We start from the raw sequence: 23,597 nt of genomic DNA, 5'->3' as shown, positions 1-23,597 counted from the left end.
CTACTCTCTCTGGCAATGCTGGAAATGAGGCCAGCGATAATAAAGCCCGAGGACTTATTGTCCGGGCAAATGACGCCCCAGCCGGGATTTCTCCAGAGTGGGCACACACATTCTCTGAACTCTTCCAAACAACATGCGTTGCCAGTCATCTCTGTCCCCCTCACTAGCCCAGTTTTCTCACTCACAACCAATCCTCTGGAGGCGACTCTAGGTGAGAACTCATCCCACATCCTCGCGTCCTCTTGAGCCCCATTTCTCCCAAGTTCACTCTCTGTGAAGAGTTGCCCGCGACTACATTCTCTTGGGCTGCCCTGCCGATCTTTTCCTGCAGGGGCAGCTCGCAATCAGCACATGAGGAGGCCCTCCTTACGTCGCAGGATCTGGACTTGCAGCTTTGCTGTGTGAACTGGGGTGCAAGTGTCTTGGCCCTGCGTGGTCTGGACACTTGTGCACATTGTGATAGCCTTTGTGATAGCCGTTGTGATAGTCACTGTCGACTCTGGCGAGCATTGCGAAGCTTCACAGCATAGGTTGCTGGCCCCCTGCAGTGATGAGGGCCAGTTACCTGGCAAAATAGCGATACACAACTTTTGTGATGTTTTTGCTCGATCTCTGTCATGTGACAGTGACCAGAAAAGGTGCAAATGGGACCATTCAGGAATCTAAGCGACACAAAATGTGCAAATTGCATTTCCTACAAATTAGTGATCAACAATTGTTTAAAAACATTTTATTGGCCTTGCTGCGATACAGATTGCTTCGGGGTGTACATTGGTTTTCAGCCTTGCAAGAGTGCCAACCACAACTGCTGTGAAACTTTTGGCCTCGTAAGCTGCTCAGCTTTAGCTAATCTGGACAAAAAGTCAACGTTTGATCCTACGACAAACCAGAAACCAGTGCACGATTTCTGCACTCCATTTTTTCATATCTATTGTGTGTTTCTCCGATCAAAAGAAAGGCATTAGGCCAGTATCGCAAATCTTTTGAATTTGAAGGCATTACGAGAGGCAGCTCTTCACGACGCACTTTCTGCGGTAAATGTTGTGCAATATTCTGGTATGAACAGAAAGATCAGGCTTACACAACGTCACGTGCTGAAGGAACACTTTTAAGCTTAATGTCTAAGGCTAACCAAAAAATATGTGCATGTCGAAAAAAAAATGTGCGCAGCCATCCTGGAGATTGTGCAATTCGAAGCTAACATCCCACAAAAAAAAAAAACTATTAAAACGGCATGAAAAACAAAAATGCAGAGTAAACAAACTAAGCCAGTACATGTGTGCTAAGTTTATATTCACCGCTTTCTTCTCTTTCTTGCTGAGACATCTTATGAGGCAGATACTAAAAAGTACTGCATGTCTCCCTTGCTTCTTTCCATTGCTGCAGATTACAGATTGGTTCATAATCACTGCATAAGTCTATCAACAAATTTGGGTACACTGAATCATCCTATACCTCCAAACTATATTTAGTGTACAAATGGGCTCAATTGTCTATGCACACTCAAACCACACTAAAATATTGCTAGTTTATTAGACTCTTCAAATGAATTGCACATCGCATAAAATACTGATGAAAGTTCATAATACAGCAAAACATATACTGCAATCACAGCCTCTTGTCCAAAGTCACAAAAAATGCATAATTGTACTATAGGATTGCATAGGTAAAATGTGGAATCCACAAGAACAAAACTGTTAGAATGCCAATCCACACATAAAAGTTCACATACATTTCCCCACTTAAACTAAAGCATAAACTACTGCAGGAATGAAAGCAGTATATAAAAACGCCTGGAAATCCCTGCCGTATGTACGCATTAAACACTGATGAAACACAAACTGCATTGATTCCAATATCGCATTGCCTCCAAAAGGTAAAGAGGTTATCTCGATCAGAATGAATGGCAGCTGCCAAAATAATTAGACAAATATGTATATAAAAATTCTGATACTATAGGGTTTTTTTTTTGTGTAAAATAAAAGCTCTCTTTTAAATGTTGTCTAAAGTGGCCCCAGATTGCACCGTCGCACTCTTGTTCTAATTAGCGTGTCACAGCTTGAAATATTTGTTGCATTTATTAAACTACCTGTATCTTATATGCCATCACAGCACGTAAGCGAATCGTATTGCATTGACCTCTGCAAATTTCAATTTGTACTAGCTATTTGATAGTAAAGTACGTGTGCAAGGTCATTTTATTTGTTCATTTCACATTCTCTGAATGGCAATAGCGAAATTGCTTCGCAATGTAGACAGTTCTACTAGCTGGGCATCACTCCACATAGAGCTGGGCGTTACTTCTGCAATAAATCTACACCAATAGATAACTAATTAACAGACCACCAATTAACCTTCTACTAATCACTTAAGACATGCATTTCAATTTACAAACTGCAGCCAATGAGTTCAAGATGTGAATAAATTGTGCTGTGTAAAACCACGTTGATTCATTTTCGTTTTTGGCCTACATACCAGGCGGCCATATTGAGGTGGCTGTTGCAGCCTTAGCTTTGTTTTTTTATAGGCTCTATTTGATTTTGTTCCGGGAAAGCAACAGGCGCACGCTACTTGGTGCTGGGGTGCAGAGCTCACAAGCATAGAGCCAAACCTTCTTGCACCAAAGTCCCATTTGACATAAAGATAGCTTTGTTATGCCAGAAAATCTGTTACAAATGTATATTATTAATACTATAATAAGGGCAAAGTTACCCGCCACAAAATTCGCTATAACCAATAATTCATTATATCCAGATTTGGTTGCGCTGACTATGCTTACAGAAGCAATATGCATGTTCTTGAATAAGTATGCGTGCTTCAAAAGTAGGCTTAGAAACAGTGCCGCGGCGAGACAAGCACAACGATTACAGGGGCGGGTACATTCCCGGTGGTGGCGGCAAGGGCGGCGTCACGGTGACCTCGAACAGAAGGCAGTCGTTCCAAGCCAAGCCGGGGTTGGCTTCGAGGTCGCTGAAGGCCACAAACTCTTGCCACACGTAGGGCACCGTGTGCTCGCCCTGGGGACGCGGGAAACTCGGGTCATTGATGGTGTAGCTGACGTGCTGCGGCCCGTTCTGGTTGAGCAGGGTCACCGTTACCTGTTGAGAGGAACAGTACGCGAATTGGAACAGTCTGTCACGTGCTCGTCACCAGGTTTGGGCATTGGGAACAAACTATCCTTGCATGTCGATCGCTCGTTGAGACCACTGTTACCTGCTGAGAGGAACGGCACCAGAATCTGAACGGTCCCTGCTGTGCTGGTCACCAGATTTGGACGTTGCTAATGAGCTCTCATTGCATGTAAATTGCTTGTTCAGGATTGCATTTAGAAGAAGTACACAACAGCTATGCGGTGCGAGAAGAGCTGTAATTCCAAACGAAAGATTGCACGATCATCTATTCAAGTGATCAATGCTACAAGCAAGAATGAAAGTCATATAGATTGTAGGAGTTTTATGATTGCGGGGAACATGATAGTGGAGTGTTCCGGAAATTTCAACCACCTGGTGACAAAAGGCAACTGCTTGCAATTGAAACTATCGAAATTGAAATAAAGTAATGTAACACTGCGCCCGTCTTGTCAACTTGCGTTCCATCACCCGTGCAGTTTTTTTTTGGTTTTAATAACGAACCAATTAGCCTCACAACGCACATTACTTGCAAACACTTTTCATGGCAAGGTAGGAAACCGCATCACCACTGAGGTTTGCCGTGTGATGGTGCAGGAGCAGGACAGTTCAGTGTCTCGACAACTCTTCCAAATAATGAATTAATCTGAAAAATCTACTTTGCAAAGCTATTCCTGGATTGCAGCTTGCAAGCTCCAGTAGGCAGGAGAAACAAGTATAGTTTAACTTCGTTATAACAAACACAAAAATATATCAAGTTATAAGTAACATCGAAATAAATGCGAGATATGTTTTGTCGTGCTTCATTTCAATGGCATTTATAACTTTAATACTCAAACCATAAGTCAGGCTCGCAACTTGAAAGGTAGCAAAAAAAGCGAGACAAATATTAAAAAGACAATTTACGACCATATATTTTTAATGCACATGCGACATCATAATTTCAGTAATCCAGTGCAAAAAACTAAGTGCAGTTGACTGGTTGCGCCACCTATTGTGTATGAACAGAATGGAGAAACTTGTGAAGTTCATGTGTTTATAGCCGTTTCGAAGCCCAGATTAATTTGCTTTTGTATCCAGTATTATTGTGTGAGCCAAATTGCCGATTTGTTAGAGCCAATATTTATCTCTAATGTTGCAACAAATATCAGACACAACGAACTAGTTTATGGTCCTGACACTATTTAGTCATAATGAGGTTCTACTGCATTTTGACTTTCTCTTGCAAACCATCAATCAGTACTGAACGTGCTGCGTCTCAATAATACTCGCACAATAAAACAATGCACTTGCCCTGTGTCGAAACGGCCAGGGCAGCTCGGAGTCATTGGGACCCCGAAGCAGAACCAGCTGGACGGCCATGAAGCGCCCTTTTCGGCTCTGGCCCATGCCGTTGAGGTGTAGCCGGAGCTGAAGCCGGTAGCCGGGAACTCCGGTACAGAAGATCGGGCTAGACGTGTAGCGGTGAGTGCCGTGGCGCTGGTGGCGTTTGGTGCGCGAATACTCCTTCAGGAGCCACCGAAACTGGCCGTCCGGGCGAGTTATGACTTCGTCCTGTCAGCAGGGAGAGATGAATTTTGCAGTAAGCCCGGACGAATACTCGAGCGCTTCGAATGATTGAACAAATATTGTAGTATTAGAATTCACTTCGACATGAATTTGAAATTTCCAAAATTTTGAAGCATTCAGAACAAACAAATACACTATATATATATATATATATATATATATATATATATATATATATATATATATATATATATATATATATATATATATATATGGAAAAGAAGTGTACTCATAAGTACTCGTTTTTCCGTGTTTTGACACAACAATAATGAGATCTAACAGACAGTAATGCCAAGGAAAGTATAGGGAGAAAGTTATGAGACCAAATTACAATGTAAATGTGAAGAAAGAAAAGTGGGTGAAAAGATAACTTGCCGTGGACAGGAACCGAACCTGCGACCTTCAAATTATGCGTTCGATTTCGATGCTCTACCGCCGAGCTACCACGGCGGTTATCCCCCCAGCCACTTTATTGGGTATATATGTGAATTTAAACATGGCAGTGTCAGTAAGTCGCAGGTTCGGTTCCTGCCTACGGCAAGTTATCTTTTCACCCACTTTTCTTTCCTCAGATTTACATAACGATTCAGTCTAACAACTTCTCCTATACTTTCCTTGCCATTACTGTCTGTTAGATCTCATATATATATATATATTTATATATATATTGCTGCACGTAAACTTTACGCAAACGTCGGTTATTATTTTTTGCTTTTTCTTAAGTTTAGAAGTGTGTTCTATGGGCTTATATACATCAAGTATAGCAAATACTAAAACGTAATGTATTACACCGCTTATAACTAGCACTCTGCTGCTATTAAAATGCTGGAAACTATTCAAAGTTGCTTCCACGTGGCTTCGAAACAAAAAAAGTGACATTCCCACAAGCCTTGCTCTAATTCTTAAATATACTGTGTAAGTAAGTTGGGTCTTGTCCAAATGCTTTATTTTTTAATAATATGAAATATCTACTGTTCAAACTGTATTCAACTGAAATTATTCTGCCAAGTCACTATTCGCTTCGAATCCACTTTGAACCTTGAATTTACTATTCATCCATCCTAAAATACGAGAGAAACATCTGAAATTGCTCTTTTTATGGTTTCACCACAAGTAAAAATAATGATTAAGTGACTGATGAACTGATAGATTCATTCACTAGTTTGCTTATGCAAAGTGCTTGCCTCAGTCTGAGATTGTGGCAGGACAAAGAAATCATTAAAAAAGACAGGTACTACTTTGAAACATTCAGAAAAGGCAATCACATAAGTACAATCCCACATTGCACAGAATAATGTGAAGTGTATAGCCACAACTGCTAGGTTACTCATTAATAAAACTCTTGATAACTCAGAGGAATGTTTTACCAGCTCAACAGCTCTTTTTGCAAAAGGCTGCGGTTTTGGGTTGTGCTGTGAAATTAGAAATATTCACAATAAACAAGAAGTCTTTTTGAAATGAGCCAAATAGACCAAAAGCAAAAAGGAGAAAATTTGTTAACAATAAATAAAGGTAGTCCTATCAAAGCTATTATGTCTTTCGGGTAAGCTAGAATAATCTTACAGTAATGTAACCTTTAAAAGTTACTTAAATACATGGCTTTCATGGCATTCATCTCATAATGAACTGAAACATTGGTTTGAATTAGCTTAGTTTCCAAAGTTTTATACTTACTACTGCATTGTGAAGCTCATAAATAAACAAAATCCTTCAGAATCGTTCCGCTTAGATTTTGGCATAAAATTGGAAACAGTATTTGCAATAGCATACCCTGGTAATGTGTTTTCAGCTCTCTGAACCATACATGGATAGTAGGTTGGTCGTCTCGGCAGCATAAAAAACCTTCTTCACAACAATCTGCAGGCTTTTTTCGTCTCAACCATGACAGAAGGAAGTAACAAAATAGGCAAGCTTTCCCACGTCCTGACATGAAATTCTGAAACCTCTTAGATGAAGGTTCGTGGGATCTTCCACTTTTAGTTCAATAAAAGGGGGCATGAACCACAACCCGAGGCGGGTGAAAGAAACATTTTCTACACGCGACAAACGCAGCCACGAGCAGTGAAGCCAAATTTTGTAGGCATAGGCGGGACGTTGCGTTTACAAGTAAAGCACATATTTTCCACTTTTTCGCGTGCTCTCTCTTCGTACAAAGGCCCATTCTCACTTCAGAGTTGCCAGTGGCTACCCTACTTCATCATTTAGCAGGCTGCTGCTATTGGCTGATAAATAACTTTGACCAAGAGCAACATTTGAATCGGATGCGCTTTTTCTCACAGAGTACTATCATGTGCAGCTGATGCGATAGATAATGTCCTAGCCCTTGAGCAGGCGTCTTTCCTGTGTTTAGAGCTGATACAAAATTGGACAAAAAAAGCTTTTAGTGGGGCTCGGCTCTGATCTGAAGGCTTGTTCTGGCTGCAACTTTCTTAATGTCAAAAACCTTTGTTTCCGTAATCTTGAAAAGCAAAACCTTGAAGCTGGCCTAGTCACTGCCGTGCTGTAAGCCATCCAGTTAGTGACGTTCTAAACTTTCCGAGCTTTAGCACGGTGCGATGATATGCAAAAATCAGCTTACAACAGTCTTGATTGTGACAAATGGGGATCGCCTGCCCACTTTCGAGCCATACCTTGCACGTAACAGCAAGACCCCAGCGATGTCCGTTTTCGTTTCTCCTCCTTCGCTTAGCAGCAGATGGTGCGCACTGCGTCAAAATGATCGCCTTTCGTTGCATAGAGCCGAAGTCATCGAATGTCTTTGCGAAGATCTGCACTGATGCTTCTGTCACAGAAGCGCACTCAAAATACTTTTCTTGTTTGTTTGCATTTTAGAAGCGGCACGTCCTCATTCACTCGACGTCTCAGCTTTAATTGATTTCCCCACCTTCCATCGATTTCTTCGCATCTGTCCTGATCCATGAAAAACCGGGGCCGCAGAAATGAAGAAGTGTCAAACCGCCAGCAAAACGGGTCAAACCTTCAGGAGCAAACTTGCGAAAGGCTGTCATGTTAACAGAATCACGTGACCTCTCACTGCTCTTCTACTTTCTTTGTGGATTTGGCTCATTTCAATTACAAGAACTTTACAGGCTTCAATGTGTCGATCTGGCTGAGCTGCAATTCTAAACAGGACATGCACGCATACGTCACTTACGTTATTTGACCCGATTTATTCCGATATGGTTTTCTTGAAGAGAGCTGATATGTGGATGGTGCTAAAGCACAATATGACCTAATGTTAGCTCATGAATCTGGCTCATTTCAAGAAAAAAAAATGCTTCACTCATTTGTATTGAAAATGCACGCTTTGAAGTGCTTACATTTATTCCTAGTTATTAGTTATATTCTAGTTATAAGCAGACAATATGTATGATAAATATATGATAAGATTATTACTGCAGCTTGAAGCACTTACATTGCTTCCCGACATCCCTGGCTGTGCCATGGAAGCCATGGATGCTTCTGTAGGAGCCATTGACATCTGAAATGATCATTTTAACAGAAATTTGTTATAAGCTCCGAAACACGTAGTTCGCTGATTCAGTAACACGGCCAGCACCCATTCACTCTACAGTGCAGTAATTAGTCTCTCATAGAAGTGATCCTCATTAGCTTGGTCAACTTATTGCCATTTCAATTCAAATTTGAACGTGTTTTAATTCAAATCAGGCCACCAATTAATGCAAGTGGGCTGGATCAACAAAGCGATGTTCCAGTGAGGTGACTGAAATGACACCAATGTCTAACAAACAGCTAAACAAAAATATAACTGTGGAGCATTGAACACATGGAATGATAATGCTCAAATAGGACATTCTCTATTCAATTCAGAAGTTTAATACAGCAGTTAATTATGGACCATATTTCCCACACATGGTGAATGCTTAATGACAAGCTTGAATCGCGAAGTCTACATATAGCTTACTCAATGTAGTTAATAATATGTATGACCCAGCAACACTCAACAATATTATGATCATTAATGATGTTTTTATATTTGTATACAGTGCTATTTCAAAAAGATAATACACATAGCAATCACTGTATTTGATGGTTGTCTTTGAGCCCATGCACCCTTTCCTGGCCTCCACACTTCAAGAAGCCTAAGATTTCATCCAGGAAACTGTGTCACCCAAGTAAGTGCTTCATTCACATTGTGCTCAAAATGCAGCCCTTTGAAACGGGCAGAAAAAAATCGATTCCACCAGTCGTGCCTTCATTCGAATTTCCAACGAACATGCACAGGCACACACCTCATGCGAAATCAGAAAAACTGCTTCGCCATAACCCACGTGATGCTTGAAAAAAAGCTAAACCTCAAAAAAAAATTTAAAGCAAATCTTATGTTTGTTTTGATGGCATAGGATTAAATTAAAGATTAGATTAAAGATTACAATTTGTTGTACGATAGCCTTAACCCAGACGCTTTACAGGCACTGACTGACAAATCAACACTACTGTGCCCTTGGTTGTCTTCACTTAGTTACGTCACAGAAGGGCCAAAAATTGTTTGCCCTCAATCGATTGATATTGATTGATTAATGTATGGGGTTTAACGTCCCAAAACCACCATATGATTATGAGAGACGTCGTAGTGGAAGGCTCCGGAAATTCTGACCACCTGGGGTTGTTTAACGTGCACGTTTGCCATCAATCATGCTCAGATAATTTACAACACTGACGGATAAAGGCGGGGGACTAAACAAGAGCAAAAAAACTTCATGAGGTGCAAGTTTTCCCACCAAGCACTATAAAGAATCTCATCTTTCAAGGCGTTAAGAGACCGCATAAGCTACGACTTTAGTACGTCTCTTACCCGCTACGGGGGTAATATCCGTGTACCTCCAAACAGTGCGAGTTCATAAAGGGAATGCAATTTGCATATTTTCTTGCATTAGACAGCCTCTGACCTCAATCCAGCCTTATAGATTAGCTCAAACTAGTATTATGAGACCCGTGTTAGTTCGCTGAAAAGAGCCAACAGAACAAATAGCTGAGCTGATGAACAACACGAAAAGAATTGTTCAAACATCACTCCACTGTCAATGAAACCGTGCAAACCACAGTGTGCCGCACTAAAAGTGTGCAGAGGAAAACACCCACGCACCCCCACCCAGTCGAAGTAAATCGTTTTCCTAGGGTGCAGTGGTTAGAAGTCAGTTGAAGTGAGTCTCGCAGGCGCACCACACCCAACCAGATGGGCGCCCAACACCACCAGAATCGTTTCTCACCTCTGGTCGTGGTAACGCTCGTTTCTCGTTTGCTAGGTTGTGCGACAACTCCCTAATTTTGCTGCGCAACGGTGGCCACGTGTTCGGCAACAAGATGCAAAGGCAGCTAGAAACAAGCCTGCCCATCTGTGTCAGATGCGTTTATTTCAATGTTTGTACCCATGACAATGAATTCGCACTCTTTACTCGCACAAGTCTACCACAAGTTCCGAACGACACAAAACCACCTAGTTCATTGTCAACACCGATTTTTGCGTTGAAACACACGTGAAACAGAAAATCTTTTTCTGGTTAGAAAACTGCTCATATAATTGAAATCAAACTTGCTGTACTTCAGAGAAAAATCTGCGTTCCACAAATGTGAGAAGTTTGATTGCAAAACTTTCCTTGGGTTTTATTAGAGTTTTCTGCATTGAAGCACTAAAACATTTACAACTGACATAAAATCATTATTACTATAGTACATTTAGAATAGTTTCCAAAATGGCTTTCTTACAATTATTGATAGGAATGCATTGCGTATAACCCCTCTAGCAGCAGTATGTACAATTGTACACATAAACTTCGGAAGCATGTCATGCACCACGTGTTTCTTCAAATAGCTCAAAACAGAGGCTTCCTAAAAGGACAAATATATTTATGACAAATATAATCAAGCTTCAAGCACATCAGGCTGGCAATGCTATCAAGTTTAATTGGTTCAGTGAGATAGGTACCGAAAATCTGGGCAATAATTTAATTTAGTGTATAAATTCATTCCCTAATTATTGTGTACTCACAAAACCCACGAAAAAGCATGAAGTTCTTGCCTGGTTAGAAAATCCAATGCTTTCGAAGTTTGTTGGGGCACTTGGTTTGAAAGTTGGTTGTGCCTGAAAAGCCTGTAAACCAAAAATTAAAATAGTAGCGATGTATTGGTGTAAACGAAAAAAAAATCAGTGCGCTGAACTTATAAGGGCACTAAATGATAAAGTACTGTTGAAACCATTAGCAATGCCAATCTTTGATAACGAAGCTATAACTTACACCTTCGCTTTTGTAATATGAAAGGAAGAAAGTAATAGACTGAGACAGGGAGGCTACACCTTTGCCTTTGTAATATGGAAGGAAGAAAGTAATAGACTGAGACAGGGAGGCTTGTTAGTAATACAATTTAGTTCATAACTATCAGAACGATGGCACATTGTTTTCTATATCACTGCCTGTCATGCAATGATTGCTGTTTAGTTATATATACTGTCATGCGTACGGGAAATGTCGCTCAGGCACAGGTGCTGAAAGAACATCCAATGGAGGTACATGACAACTGTGTTGTTCCAGGTTGGACTACTGAACTGCCCAGTTGGCTTGCACTACTGTGCCTACTGTGCAGCGTTAGATCGACAAGCTCTTACAGAATAAATACTCCCTGTAACAGCACATATTTGAAAGTGGTGCCTGAAACATAACCATGCCAATAACTGCCAATGTTTCTGGCAGTGCTGTAATAATTACGTCAATGTATTGGAAATGCTCTTTGCATTCCGAGGAGAAATGTTGTCGAGGTAAAATCGTGCATTCGATAGGCTTTCTACATAACTGATTCAGGCCAGATGTGCAGGTGACTATTGGTGGTAACCGAGAACACACAATGCGTTCGGGCTATCATGCAACAACCGTGTTTATTTAATCATTGTATTGCCTGTTATAAGCTCGCATGACATACATCAGGCCTGACCATTACAGTCGACGTCCGATTTCTCGGACGCCTAAAATCACGGACACGTCTGATTTCCCAGACTCATCTGTAGCACCGTCTATTTTCCCATAGAGTCAATGTACTAAAAAGTCCAAAATTTTGGGCGTTTATAGCTTTCGCCATCGGATTTTCCGAACTTTTTACTGCTAACCGCAGACTCGAAGTCGCTATCGACGCCGCCATTTTGGTTGTTTTTATACCCTCAAACCCACTGCGCCGTGGATGCCGTACCCTCGAAACAACAAACGCCGCTATCCATCTCAGGCCAGTCCGTTGACAGCCGAATCTTAGTCAAACCTGTGGCCACAGACGCATGACGCTGTGACAGTTCGGAAAGCAACGCTGTTGACTTATGGTCTGCCATCAATATGCTGGCAGACTCGTAGAAGGCGGTTACACAACAGACCCCCCGGAACTGCTTTCGCCACGCGAGTTTCATGCTAGACATCAAGATGGCAGAGTCGCCCAGTGTGGACAGCAAGTGCGACAAACTTCCGCCCATGGACGTTGCCAGTCGACAATCTGCACGCTGCCAGTGTTTCGATTTCAGCCTGGATCACCTTTAAGGGCTTCGCCGATGCTAAGAAACACCTCGAGCTATGAGCAGAATTGACCGATGATGAAATCATTCGTCAAGTTACGGAGGATTCTTATGACGCCAACACCGATATCCAAGAGGCAGCACCTACACAGGCAACGAGCTCGGAGTTGACGCGAGCACCGATGCTGTCATCTGTGCTGTCATCGGTTTACAGCGAAAGCTTGACGTTTGCTGAAATCGAGGCAGACATCATCGCGGGCAAGTGGAACGTTGTGCAAACGAAGATAAGCAACTTTTTTTTTTGCGCCTAAGTGTTTACAGATGTGGTAGTGCTGGCCACATTGGATGTTTTTTTCTCTGTCACTTTTTTTTTACATAATTGACTCTTTTCAGAGCCACCCGAATGGTCCATTTGCTGAACTGCAAGGACAATCCTGTACTCCTGCCGTGACCCTCTCCATCAGCGAAAAATACCCATTAAAAATTGTGTTTTCGCTTGCATTGGTTTTTACGGACTGTCCGATTTTCAGGACATTCTTGTGGTCCCTTGAGAACCCGGGAAATCCTACGTCGACTGTATCGACTGTATGGATCAGCAGATCCCTCTTTTAAGAGACTAAGAAATCATTAGAATCTACTTAAAATATAATCCCAACCTAACATGGCTCTTTGTTTTCCAGTTACGATGTACAATTCTACCATTAATCACGAGTCGAATGTCATTCATAAAAAGTCACATAAACACTAAAACACCTTTAATAAAAATATTGTTCCTCATTAACCATTACGTACTATATGCTGATAACGTCATGAAATTTTTATTATGCCAACCTATTTCTATAAACCTTGATATATTGGATATAATATCAATACAGTAATAATCATGCAAAATTGAAGTCACGTTTCGTTGTGTAGACAACGACTTTGTTTCCTATAAAGCTCTCATACACCAGGATACACTAAGAATCGTTTGTGGTCAAACAGAGCAGACTGCAAGTAACTGTGGCCAGTAGTGACTATTTCGTGTAAAATATTATATCAATGAATCATTTGGGAAAACAAATAAGTTATTCACCTGAGGCGGGGCGACGGCACCTTGTTGGTCAAGTTGTGCCAGCCTCTGCTCCAACTGCTGAATGCGATGCCTGAACTCATTCTGTGTGCTCTGCGACATGAAAAAAATAGAATAAAATTACAAGCAGCTTCAACTGACTAAACATCACAAGCGCTGATTAAAAGGCGCCGCTGCAGGCATTAGCGCGTCTTTTCTCTGCTTCTGGCAACACTCGGAACGCCCATCTTTCTCCCTCACAAGCACAAGCTGTGCTTGAGGACATGCTACCATTGGTCGACTCAAATCGATGGCACAGCCACTCACGATCCGGCTTCACCTTTGCTCTTCCTCTCTCTATTAAGCTTCATCCTCTCCACATCGCTTCCCTCTTTCTCTACGAGGCCCAACTTGCTAAACTGAGCCTCTTTCTCACCCACTTATCTGTACTCTCCTTCTCATCGTGCTTCACTCTCGCAGCTGGACTAGACAGTATGAGTCATGGATCTCCAGGGATTCGCCTCGGTCTTAAACAGATTCACTCTTAAGAAAGCACATGCCCCAAAACGTTTTACAATGAATACTCTATAAGTTTCTCGATCATGCAGCATGTCGTTCAAAATGTTGCTGTGCCTGAAAGACTACTACTGCAACATGGTAATAGATCAATGAGAGAAAAACGGCTCGCTGAGGAGAGCTGCATTGACATACAAAAAAGCATGTCTAGAAATAAGGGAAAGATGTGAGCTACTACAGGTCAAAAATAATCACTGGTACAGCTTTACCTGACACATGCACACCCAAAAGTGTAGATGGTTTCCTTGCCAAGAAAGTTGCGAAAAAGAGGCAAAAATCTGGTGAATTCATAATACAGAAAGTAAGAAAAGCAAACATATATAAAAATTTATGTGCAGGGCAAATTCAAATATAGATATATTTGGTCATGAATGCAATGCTCCATAGCACTCCCACTACATTACATTTTTACAGCATTTCCTTTATGAAGCAATTTCAGGCACTTGAATGGCTCTGTAATAGAACAACTTGTTAACATGCAGGAGGTATAAGTTTGATTATCACTTGGACAGAATTATCGTTTATTTATTTATTTGTGTCTGTCTCGAAATTTCGCTAACGTACAATGCCGGCTTTTTGCTTGCAACCGGCGACACCAAAATCAATGCCAGTATTTCTGCGAAACGGGCTCTTTAATGCTATCGCGTTAAAATGCGGCGCGCGCACTTACCGCAGAGTGCGTGCAGTGGTGCTCGAAGCCGAGGTTCAGTCCTTTCAGAGAAGCATTCACCTCGTTCACTTGGTTGCGAAGCATGTCACGCTCGTTTTGGATGTCCTGCACACGCAAAAAAAAAAGCGAAACATAGACGTGCTTTCGTTCTCATGATAATCAGACTATTTTCACGTCTTTGGCAGAATGAAGGCCTCTGCCAACGATACCCAAATACTTTGCATGAATTAATTACATGTTATTCTTCATGTTATGTAGATAATTACCTAATTATATTGCCCTGAATAATGGCTGGTGTTACGATACTTTGACATGAAATTGAGTTGCATGCAAAGAGATGCAAAGAGATGCACAGGGTTCTCGGCTGGGGGAAAGGGAGGGAGGGCATAATTTTTCGTACATTCCTTGCAGAGTCTAACCTTTCTGTTGGTCGAGTTCAAAAGAGAATAGGCTACGCAAACTCTTTCACTTTTCGGCCGCCATTACTGTCAGAAACGTGTGCACTTTAAAAAATGTTAAGACAAATCTGACTGAGTAAATATATATGGAGCAAATTTCATGCCCCCCTTACACCCCGGTTACCTACTTGAAAGTCTGGCACAGGAAGACTTCTTCCTAAAAAGACTCACCCGCAAACACGCGACAGTGTGCAATTTCTTCATCAGAAGCGGTCTTTTATAAAAACGGAGTTCATGTACCGTATATACACAATTGTATGTTTCGGTCAACCCATTTCGCAAGGTAAAATCTGAATTTGGAGGGCTGACCTAGAATCGAATACTACTTTCGGTAGTTAAGTCTTAAAAAAAATGACCGCCGTGTACTGCTGTAAAGTTAGCTTTCCTGCGCAATTTTTGAACACTGCCGTGAAGCCATCTTGGCATACTAAAATTTGATTTTTTTTAAGACATCGTAAATATATATATATTTTTTTTCGTGATGAAATGTGCTCTTATTTTTTTTCTGTGCCGTACGATTTTAGTGGAGTCAACCTATACTTGAGTTGACTCAGAATTGTGTAAATACGGTATACCTTTCACGACTGCAACTGAGTAGCCTCGAAACCAACGGGCACTAGCAATTACGAATTGGTGACGAAAATTGGCAACTATTCATCGTTCTTTCTCCTAGGCTTATCATAAGAATAAATTTCACGTCTATTAGAAAACAACAAGTCTTTTACAGCTTACTTCCTTGTGCCCTCTCGCAAGCAGGTAAAACGAGTCGGTGACATCAGATGTGGAAGCCTAGTGCGTCGCGTGCAAGTACTCAAGAGGCACAGCATCTTAACATGTATGGTCACTGCCGGTGGCCCTTGAGGAATGCAAAAAACAATGGCTGCAATGGTCTTAGGGAGACACGCGAACTAATATAAAGATGCATAACCTTATTCTGACTGTTTCTGTTTTGAAAGCTAGTGCTACGCCTTCGGAACAATACACCGAAAAGATATTGTCAGTGCCATGTGTCTGCAAGGCAATGCGTCTTCATTAAAAAGTGTTTCAACTTTGTAAAAGACTGCTCGCGTAAAAAAGTTTTTGCGTGTTCACGTGACGGGAGTATTACACGATAAGGAGGGAGTCCCCCCTCACATCTCCCTCGTGGCCGTCTCCCTGCACAGCCCATGCGAACGCTTACGGTTGCCGAGCTCGACGAACTGGGCCACGAATGCAAAATCACGACAAGCAGCGGGACAAAACTCACCTCCAGGTTGCGCCTGTACTCGGAAAGACGTGTCACAACCATCTGTCTGTGAAGCTGCCAGTCGTTCTCGTGTGCCTCAACTTCGGCAGCAGAGCCCTGGGTTGGCGAAGGAAACACACTTGTACGTGAAAAGTGCATCGTTATTCGGTGTCACACCATTGTGCAATCATAACTTAAACAAGGAATGTCGCTGGAGCCAACGTTTCAACAAAACAACAAGTCTTCGTCCATATAGTGAAGTTAAGAAACAGTAATTGAATAAACCAAAACACCACAAGCATCCCATCATTGAAACGTTAGCTCCAACGATATCCCTTGTTTAACAACTTCTTTCACATCACAGCACCCTCTTCCCTCGTTCAGGTTTCAGTAATACGGCTGTGCGGCAGTGAACGAAGATTTTGAACATATTTGCCATGTGAGAACTTTTGATCGCAGTGACAATTTTTTGCATAGTTTATGCCATGTGCATGTCACAGGTCTTTTCTGCTGCAAGGTTACGCATACTATAATACGAGTACTTTGCAGTTACCCAAAAATTTGCTTTGCAATGGAAGAATTCACATTGGGCCGTGTTGGTGTTGGTTGAACAAATTGATGGTGATAGCGCAAAATGTGTTGGTCCACAGACGTAAACAGTGCGCTGGTGTACAAAAAAACGCTGAAAAGAGTCGTGCCTCTTATGGCAGCACAATAATTTCATGCATATATGCAGGGCAGCCTCTCGATGAGCTCATACAATCATAACCACATGGCACATCTTCTGACGATTTAAACATAAAGAGAGGAGCATTTGTAAAACAGATGCTGTTCTGCGTAGAAGGAGTACACTACACTCGAACCTTGATACGACGAATTCAGATATAACGAATTATCGGTTATAATGACGTAAGTGACCAATAGCTTTACCATACACACAGTGTTAAATATAATCACTTATAATAAATATTCGTATATAGCGATGCATTTTCTTGGCAGATGTGACTGTTATATTAAGGTTTGAGTATATGTAGATGGTACAACTTTAGAAGTCAGTGGCAATTCTAGGCCAAACACGCACGAACACAAGCCTGTACCATTTAGTGCAGGCTTAAATTTGGAGTGACGTCGTGAGTTCGGCGAGCACAACACCGTGTGCACATAAGTGGGCAATTTCGCTTGTCAAAGAAGCAACTGGCTGTGGCGCTTCAGTTATCTTAAAGGCCAGCTCCGGCGTTTTTTTTACCTTGTCAGGATAATACGGATTTTATGTCTCTTGGACAATCCTCACACGCGCCGATAACTCAAATGTTCAAACAATTCGAAAACAATTTTTAATTACTGAAAAACCGCAATACCAAAACCCAACCGAGTGCGCTTCTACGTGTGACGTGAAGATTTGCCTGACGCTGCCAGAACTACTTGATTGCACGTAATGCCCACCAGATGACACTACCTGTCCACGCCGTCCGCGGCGATTGGCTACAATGCTTACTCTGTTATGGTGAATATATGGCGAATCATGTGTGTCTTACAACGCAACACCAATTGGCACCTATCGCACGCTCAACCAAGAAAGCGCCAGCCAAACCACACAATCCATAGCAGACAATCAGATGTTGCAGTGGCACATCAGTTCGTCACTTCCGCCAGGCTAAACTCAACCTCACACACACAATGTTGCCATTAATTCTGGCAAGCGAATTGAGCGTTTCGACACAAGCTATAAAATTCATTTGAAAAGAATCTGCAAAACTCTCAAGCCTGCAATTTGGCATGAATGGCACAAATGTGCAAATGAGCGTACATAGTGAATTTCATTGAGATCCACTGACTTCGAAAAATCGCCGGAGTTGGCCTTTAATGGGGGGCTCCACTACCCTCTAAAGTTGTACAAATGTTCACTTCGCACTAACCTGAAAGTCGCAGCCAAATTCGGCCATCCAGCACCTCGGAGTGTCGTGAGTTTCCGCGCTGCTAGCTGAGCTGTTAGCATCGTTGCCGGCTAAAGAATTGCCGTTGCCACTGGTACCCGGAGGTGTCGATGCCATCACGCCTTGATTGCACTCCCTGAGGTGGTTCTAATGAAGAGAAAAAAAGAAATTTCAGCCAGTTCCCTATCGTGAAAATTGTTACACAGTGAAGCTGTAAACGTGGTAGTGTGTGTGATCGACTCGTAAAATCACAATTAGGAGAATCGTAAAGTGACTATAAAAAAACAACAACAATAAAAAGCATGTATGTGGCCTATGACAGCAAATAATAAAGTAACACCTTGAAATATACAAATAATATATTCATAGCAATGTACTAAATAAATTAATGATGATAATTATGCATCAGCAAATGCTCAATTCATCAAAACATTTATCAAAGCCACTTGAAGTGCACCGTTACTTTTTTCTGCAGCGTAAATAAGCCACCCTTGAATTATGTTGAATTTCAACAGCAGAGTCGGAGCAGCCAATAGACTTCGCGAGCAAGCACTCAACTTTGCGGTAGAACGGCACCTCCAGGTTCGCAATTGAAGCATAACACGTGCGATGAAGCAAGGCGGAAGCAGAAGGTTTATCTTTCGAGTGACATGTTGTTCGGAGTACATTGCATACAGTTACTCCATTCGACTGTCTAATTCCCACTCAGATGCAGCGGTTTCAATGTCGCTGTCACTATTCAATGAATCGCACGAGCAGGAGCACCATTCTAATACAAAGCTTGAAGCTGTCACTAATAAGCAGCGGAGGCAATGCTGTGCAATTTGCCCACTTGTCCACGTCGTCTGCCATTACCACCAAGCGACTACTTACTAACAGCACCTCCAAGCATAGAAATGGGTCAAGAGAAGTGCGTCTCGCTGAGCTGCTGTCTCCTCTGCCAACTTAGGCTGAGCGACTTTCCTGCTTTATGAAGTGACTCCTCCTCTGAATTCATTCAGGCTCTCCCACTAGAACACTCGACCCCCACCCTCAGTTTGTCATTGGCACCAAATTTCTCCGAAACGAGCCGAAAAACTTGCTCCGACTCTGCCATTGGGATCAAACATTACACAACGGATTGAGAAACCAGGGCTGTCTACTCACTTTAAGGTCACAGATGCGAGGCGTTACGGTGCAGCCCTGGCCGCGGTTGGGACACCAAGCCTGGAACTGGGATGCCTTGCTCTGCACGGAGGTGTCCTCGACAAGCTGCAGGCAGAAACATGTGTATACTAAGTGCTATATTCACCCGACTTTCGAACATTTATTCAACACTGATATAAATTATTACTTTTCTTTTTTTTACAAAAAATCAAAAGGGTGAGAAGTAAATTTAGGTGCTGGCATGCATCTGACAGAAGCCCTGACCCCTGCACAATCACTGCTCTGGCGAAGCAACATACAATAATCCCTCATTAAAATCAAATCACTTTACTCACAATATCAGTCTATTCGAAATTTATTACAGTCTTGACCCAAGCCACGTTAATAAGCCACATTTTTTTGAAGCGCACAACGAGCTTGACACTCCTAAAAAGTGGTGAGTGGAGGTGTTGCCAAGTGTGTTGCCAAGTGGCGGCAAGTTTTTTGCACATACAGAACAGGCCACAAAAGTACCAATCCCCTGACCGAAGACTGCCCAGTAACGAGTGCCAAGCGAGCGCCAGCTCTTTATACTGCGGAGGGAACGAGAGCTGTTAAGTTCCACGATGCAGTGCGCCCTAACTGTTTAATCTCACTTGTAATTCCATTGCTAGTTTCCCCGTGAAAGAATATTAACAAAAATAATGTTTGCCTGGTGCTTTGCGACGCTGGAAAACCTAGGTTTCTCGGATCCTGAAAAGTGGTCAATAAACCGTGGGCCGATTTGTGCCACAGCATTCCATGGGGCGCTCTCTCTGATTGGCCACGTCATTGTGCTTTGCTTTAAATAGTTTTCCGTCGCTGAATACATTGTGTTTTAACTTCTTCGCAGTTGTAGCACGATTGAACTTTGACTGCCTTATCTTTTCTCACATAATCGCTTATATTGAAATACTGCTTATAACGAATACTCACGAGCAACTCGCGACATATGATCAGCTGCTGTTCTTCAAAGAGCAATACCAGTAAGCTAGGGGTTCTGCTATTTAACAGGACCACGGTGCCCTTCCGACTTTATTTCTCAAGCGGCCACACCAAATCTCTCCGCTTTGTGTTTGAGGTTTTCCACGAGCTCGTGTGTTCCCTTCCATATTGCTCACGACAGTAAATAATGTTTAAAGAGTGCATCTGTGACATTATATGAAATGCCAACTACACAATTAAGCTACAAGAGTGCGCTCGATTGTGCTTGTGCTGTGGACACTAGTGAAACAATGACTCTATTTAGAGTGACAAATTTTAATTTTAGGACCTCTATTGACCCTGGTTTCCCCAGCACAAGTTTGTGGATAGAGGAGAAAGTCAAGGTCAAAATTTTGTTTTCAAATTCAAATCTTCGCCCGCTATGTCACAAATTTCAAACAGTATTTTCTGCATTCAGGCGACACTGGCAAAATGAAATTTCCTGAAACTTGGTATGGCAAGCGAATCCACCAGAAGACAATTTACTTCATTTTCACCGATTATAAACTACATAGGCTCTTGTAAATGATTTCAAAGTTAAAGACAACACGGCAATTAGTGAGGATATTTCAAAATGGCATCGCCACCTACATTTTCTCTTCGCGCCCTTTGTCACCTTACAAGCATCTTCTTGTAACAAGAGTGGGGATTTTGGTATCGTGAAAGAGTAATTTACCAACACTTGAAAAGTGGTGCTACTCTTTAGCGTCCCTCTCGCGTGTTCAGTTCTTCGGAACGAGTTGGACAAACTTTGCATGACTTTGCTTCCTGACCTGGCCACGAGAGATTTCGGCTTGGTCCACGGGACAGATGGACTTGCTCGCCTGTCCAAGGAGCGACTCGAGGCAGCGGGTGCAAAAGCGGTGCTCGCACGATGGCGACAGCCACAGGATGCCAACCAAGTCTTGGCACGACGAGCAGGTCAGGTCGTCCGGCACGGATTGCACAAAGTCGAGCTGCAGGCCCTCACTGAGCTCCGTGAATCCACGAACTCTGACTTCGTGCGGCATTCGCAAGTTCTGCAAAGTGAGTAACAAGTGCACACGATGAAACATGCAATGCTCAAATGTTTATCAAAGAAATATATGTAAGCTTAATGGTTTGTTTCTTTGTTAGACATATTAATATTGAGAACTAACAAACAATGATGCCAAGAATTACTTCTAATACCATCCCCTACGTCTTCCCTCGCATCATTGTCTGTTAGCTCTCAATCAAATTGTGTTAGTTCTCAATATTATCAATATCTTAATAAAGCTAACTACTACGATTGTGAACACTGAGGCATGATTCGCTCCGATGATTGCTGACAGTCCTGGTGGGTTTGAATCGAGTGCATCAAAATAACGCGCAAGGCAGGAAAACGGTGTGTAAGACCAGGACAATACTGGCACACACACAACACAGGAAACGCTCACTGGCAACTGGAGTTCATTGCGATGAAGAACGTAAACGAGTGCATATCCACGTATCAGCCCTCGTCAATAAAATCGAGAAGATGAAAACTAATGCCAGAAATAATCGATGCCGACAGGATTGCTCTGTTAAAAGATAGAAGTGTAAGCACTCCTTGAATTTCGTCATCCCACAAAGAAATTGCATAACCATTTGCTGCTGAATCATGTTGGTCATTGTCGTCACGTACTCAAAGCTTCTTGCATCTTTGTCTTGGTCTTAATTTTATTGACAAGGGCTGATATGTATTTATTTATGTTTTTCGCCACAAAATTTCATTTGCCAGACAGCGCTTCATGTCTTGGGACGTGTGCTTCTATTGTCCTGGTCTTTGCCGCCGTTTTCCTAAGGAAGCGTGTAGGTGTTAACCTGATCATAATATTCATATACGTTATGTGCCGGTTGTGTTTTGATAATTAGCTGGATCTGCATCTAACTGTTATATGCCAATCGTTGCTGAGCAGCTGTGCCTATAAGCATAATACAGCTGTTATGAAAAAAAATGTGTCTCAAAACATTGCATACAGTTGAAAGTCATAAAAAGCAAAGTACTACCCTGACGTGATGCCAGTATTTTCTAGCACATGTCCCAACTTCCATGGTGTAGACAAACAAAAAAAAAACAATTTGGACGCAATTATTGCAGCTTGCTGAGTGCAGTATTTTCTGTACAATCAATGTATTACAAAAAAATAACCAATATCTAGGAAGTAGTATGGCACATATTAAATTAACGACCATATACACATATATTATTGATGGTGAACTTTCATGCAAAGTTGTAATATATCTCATATTTAAATGCACGCACATCACGTCGAAGTATTTGTCCTGCATTCAAGACAGCAACAAAATATTTATACAGAGCTAGCTGTCGCAACTCGGCTCAAAATTTACGGGTACGAACTGCATGCTCCATTTTTTTTTTTCAAAATTTCTCCAATTTACATGCAAGAGAATCCGCACTGTCTCGCGGCATTTTCAAGAACAAACTTCCGTTACGCGAAATTCATCGTGATACACGAGAGGCTCAGAACAACACAATGCGAACATACTTACCGCGTCCAAGTCCGCGCGCTTTCTGACTCTCTGACAGCTCCAAAAAGTAGTTTTATGCACCCTCTAAGGGCTACGTGTACCAAACGTCGGCAAGTGGGTCAGTGATTCACTCGAGGAAAGGAAAAAAACTTCGGCTTCCGCAAAAACTCTTTCCCGTAGCCCCCCCCCCCCCCCCCAAAAAAAAAAGAAAAAAAAGCACGGAACGATTACCGCATGAACGCGCATTTACTGCGGTTGATACTTACATCACCAGCGTCGGGTTAAACTTCTCAGATGCACGCCCTCAAAGGCACGTTGCCGCGCTAGCATCCGTCAACAACTGTCAAACAAGGCGCCGCAAACGAAACTTCCTCGATGCGAGAGCGATCTCTATCGATTATTAGCCGAAACGTCGCGATGAACACGGCCGGATATCGTGTCAGAGGGCGCGTCACCGCACCATTGTTTCAGAGAAGAATAGAAACTTGTCACCACCGGCGTCGTTGAGGAAAAACAAGCTGGAAAATTGGAGTTTCCGCCGCCGCCGCCAACGTCATGCCAATGTACACACGACGTCTCAGGGCCATGTCCACGACCTCCGCTGCCGAAAAAAAAAAACCCGTTCACCTCGAAGGGGCAAGTAGCGCAACGAAACCAAAACTAAAAAGTCGTGACGTCATGCAAACAGTGTTGACGTCATACTTTAAAAATAGATTCGACGTGACATGTTATGACGTACTTTTACCGAGTGCTCATAAGTTTAGAAATAAACTATGTACGTTTACACAGTTGACATTATGAAGACAGGTGGCTGACACAACACCTGCATGTTCTG

The 23,597-nt window shown here is 42.2% G+C and overlaps 1 protein-coding gene across 1 annotated transcript; it reads right to left on the bottom strand.

Annotated features, from left to right (window-relative positions):
- Positions 1-715: 715 nt before the first annotated feature.
- LOC119179465 (TNF receptor-associated factor 5) lies at positions 716-23,356 on the bottom strand. The gene is made up of 11 exons (XM_037430540.2): positions 23,029-23,356; positions 21,043-21,288; positions 19,268-19,372; positions 18,104-18,268; positions 16,209-16,304; positions 14,505-14,609; positions 13,283-13,372; positions 10,738-10,809; positions 8,113-8,178; positions 4,422-4,682; positions 716-3,098 (listed from the first exon to the last, which is right to left on the bottom strand). The coding sequence occupies exons 2-11, from the start codon at positions 21,277-21,279 to the stop codon at positions 2,865-2,867; spliced, it is 1,431 nt and encodes a 476-aa protein (XP_037286437.2). The 5' UTR covers positions 21,280-21,288; positions 23,029-23,356; the 3' UTR covers positions 716-2,864.
- Between the last annotated feature and the right edge of the window lie 241 nt (positions 23,357-23,597).

The sequence above is a fragment of the Rhipicephalus microplus genome, chromosome 7 (genome assembly GCF_043290135.1).
Source record: "Rhipicephalus microplus isolate Deutch F79 chromosome 7, USDA_Rmic, whole genome shotgun sequence".
In the NCBI taxonomy this organism is placed as follows: domain Eukaryota; kingdom Metazoa; phylum Arthropoda; class Arachnida; order Ixodida; family Ixodidae; genus Rhipicephalus; species Rhipicephalus microplus.
The sequence above is the reverse complement of the archived record's forward strand: the minus strand, read 5'-3'. Positions and strand labels throughout refer to the sequence as shown.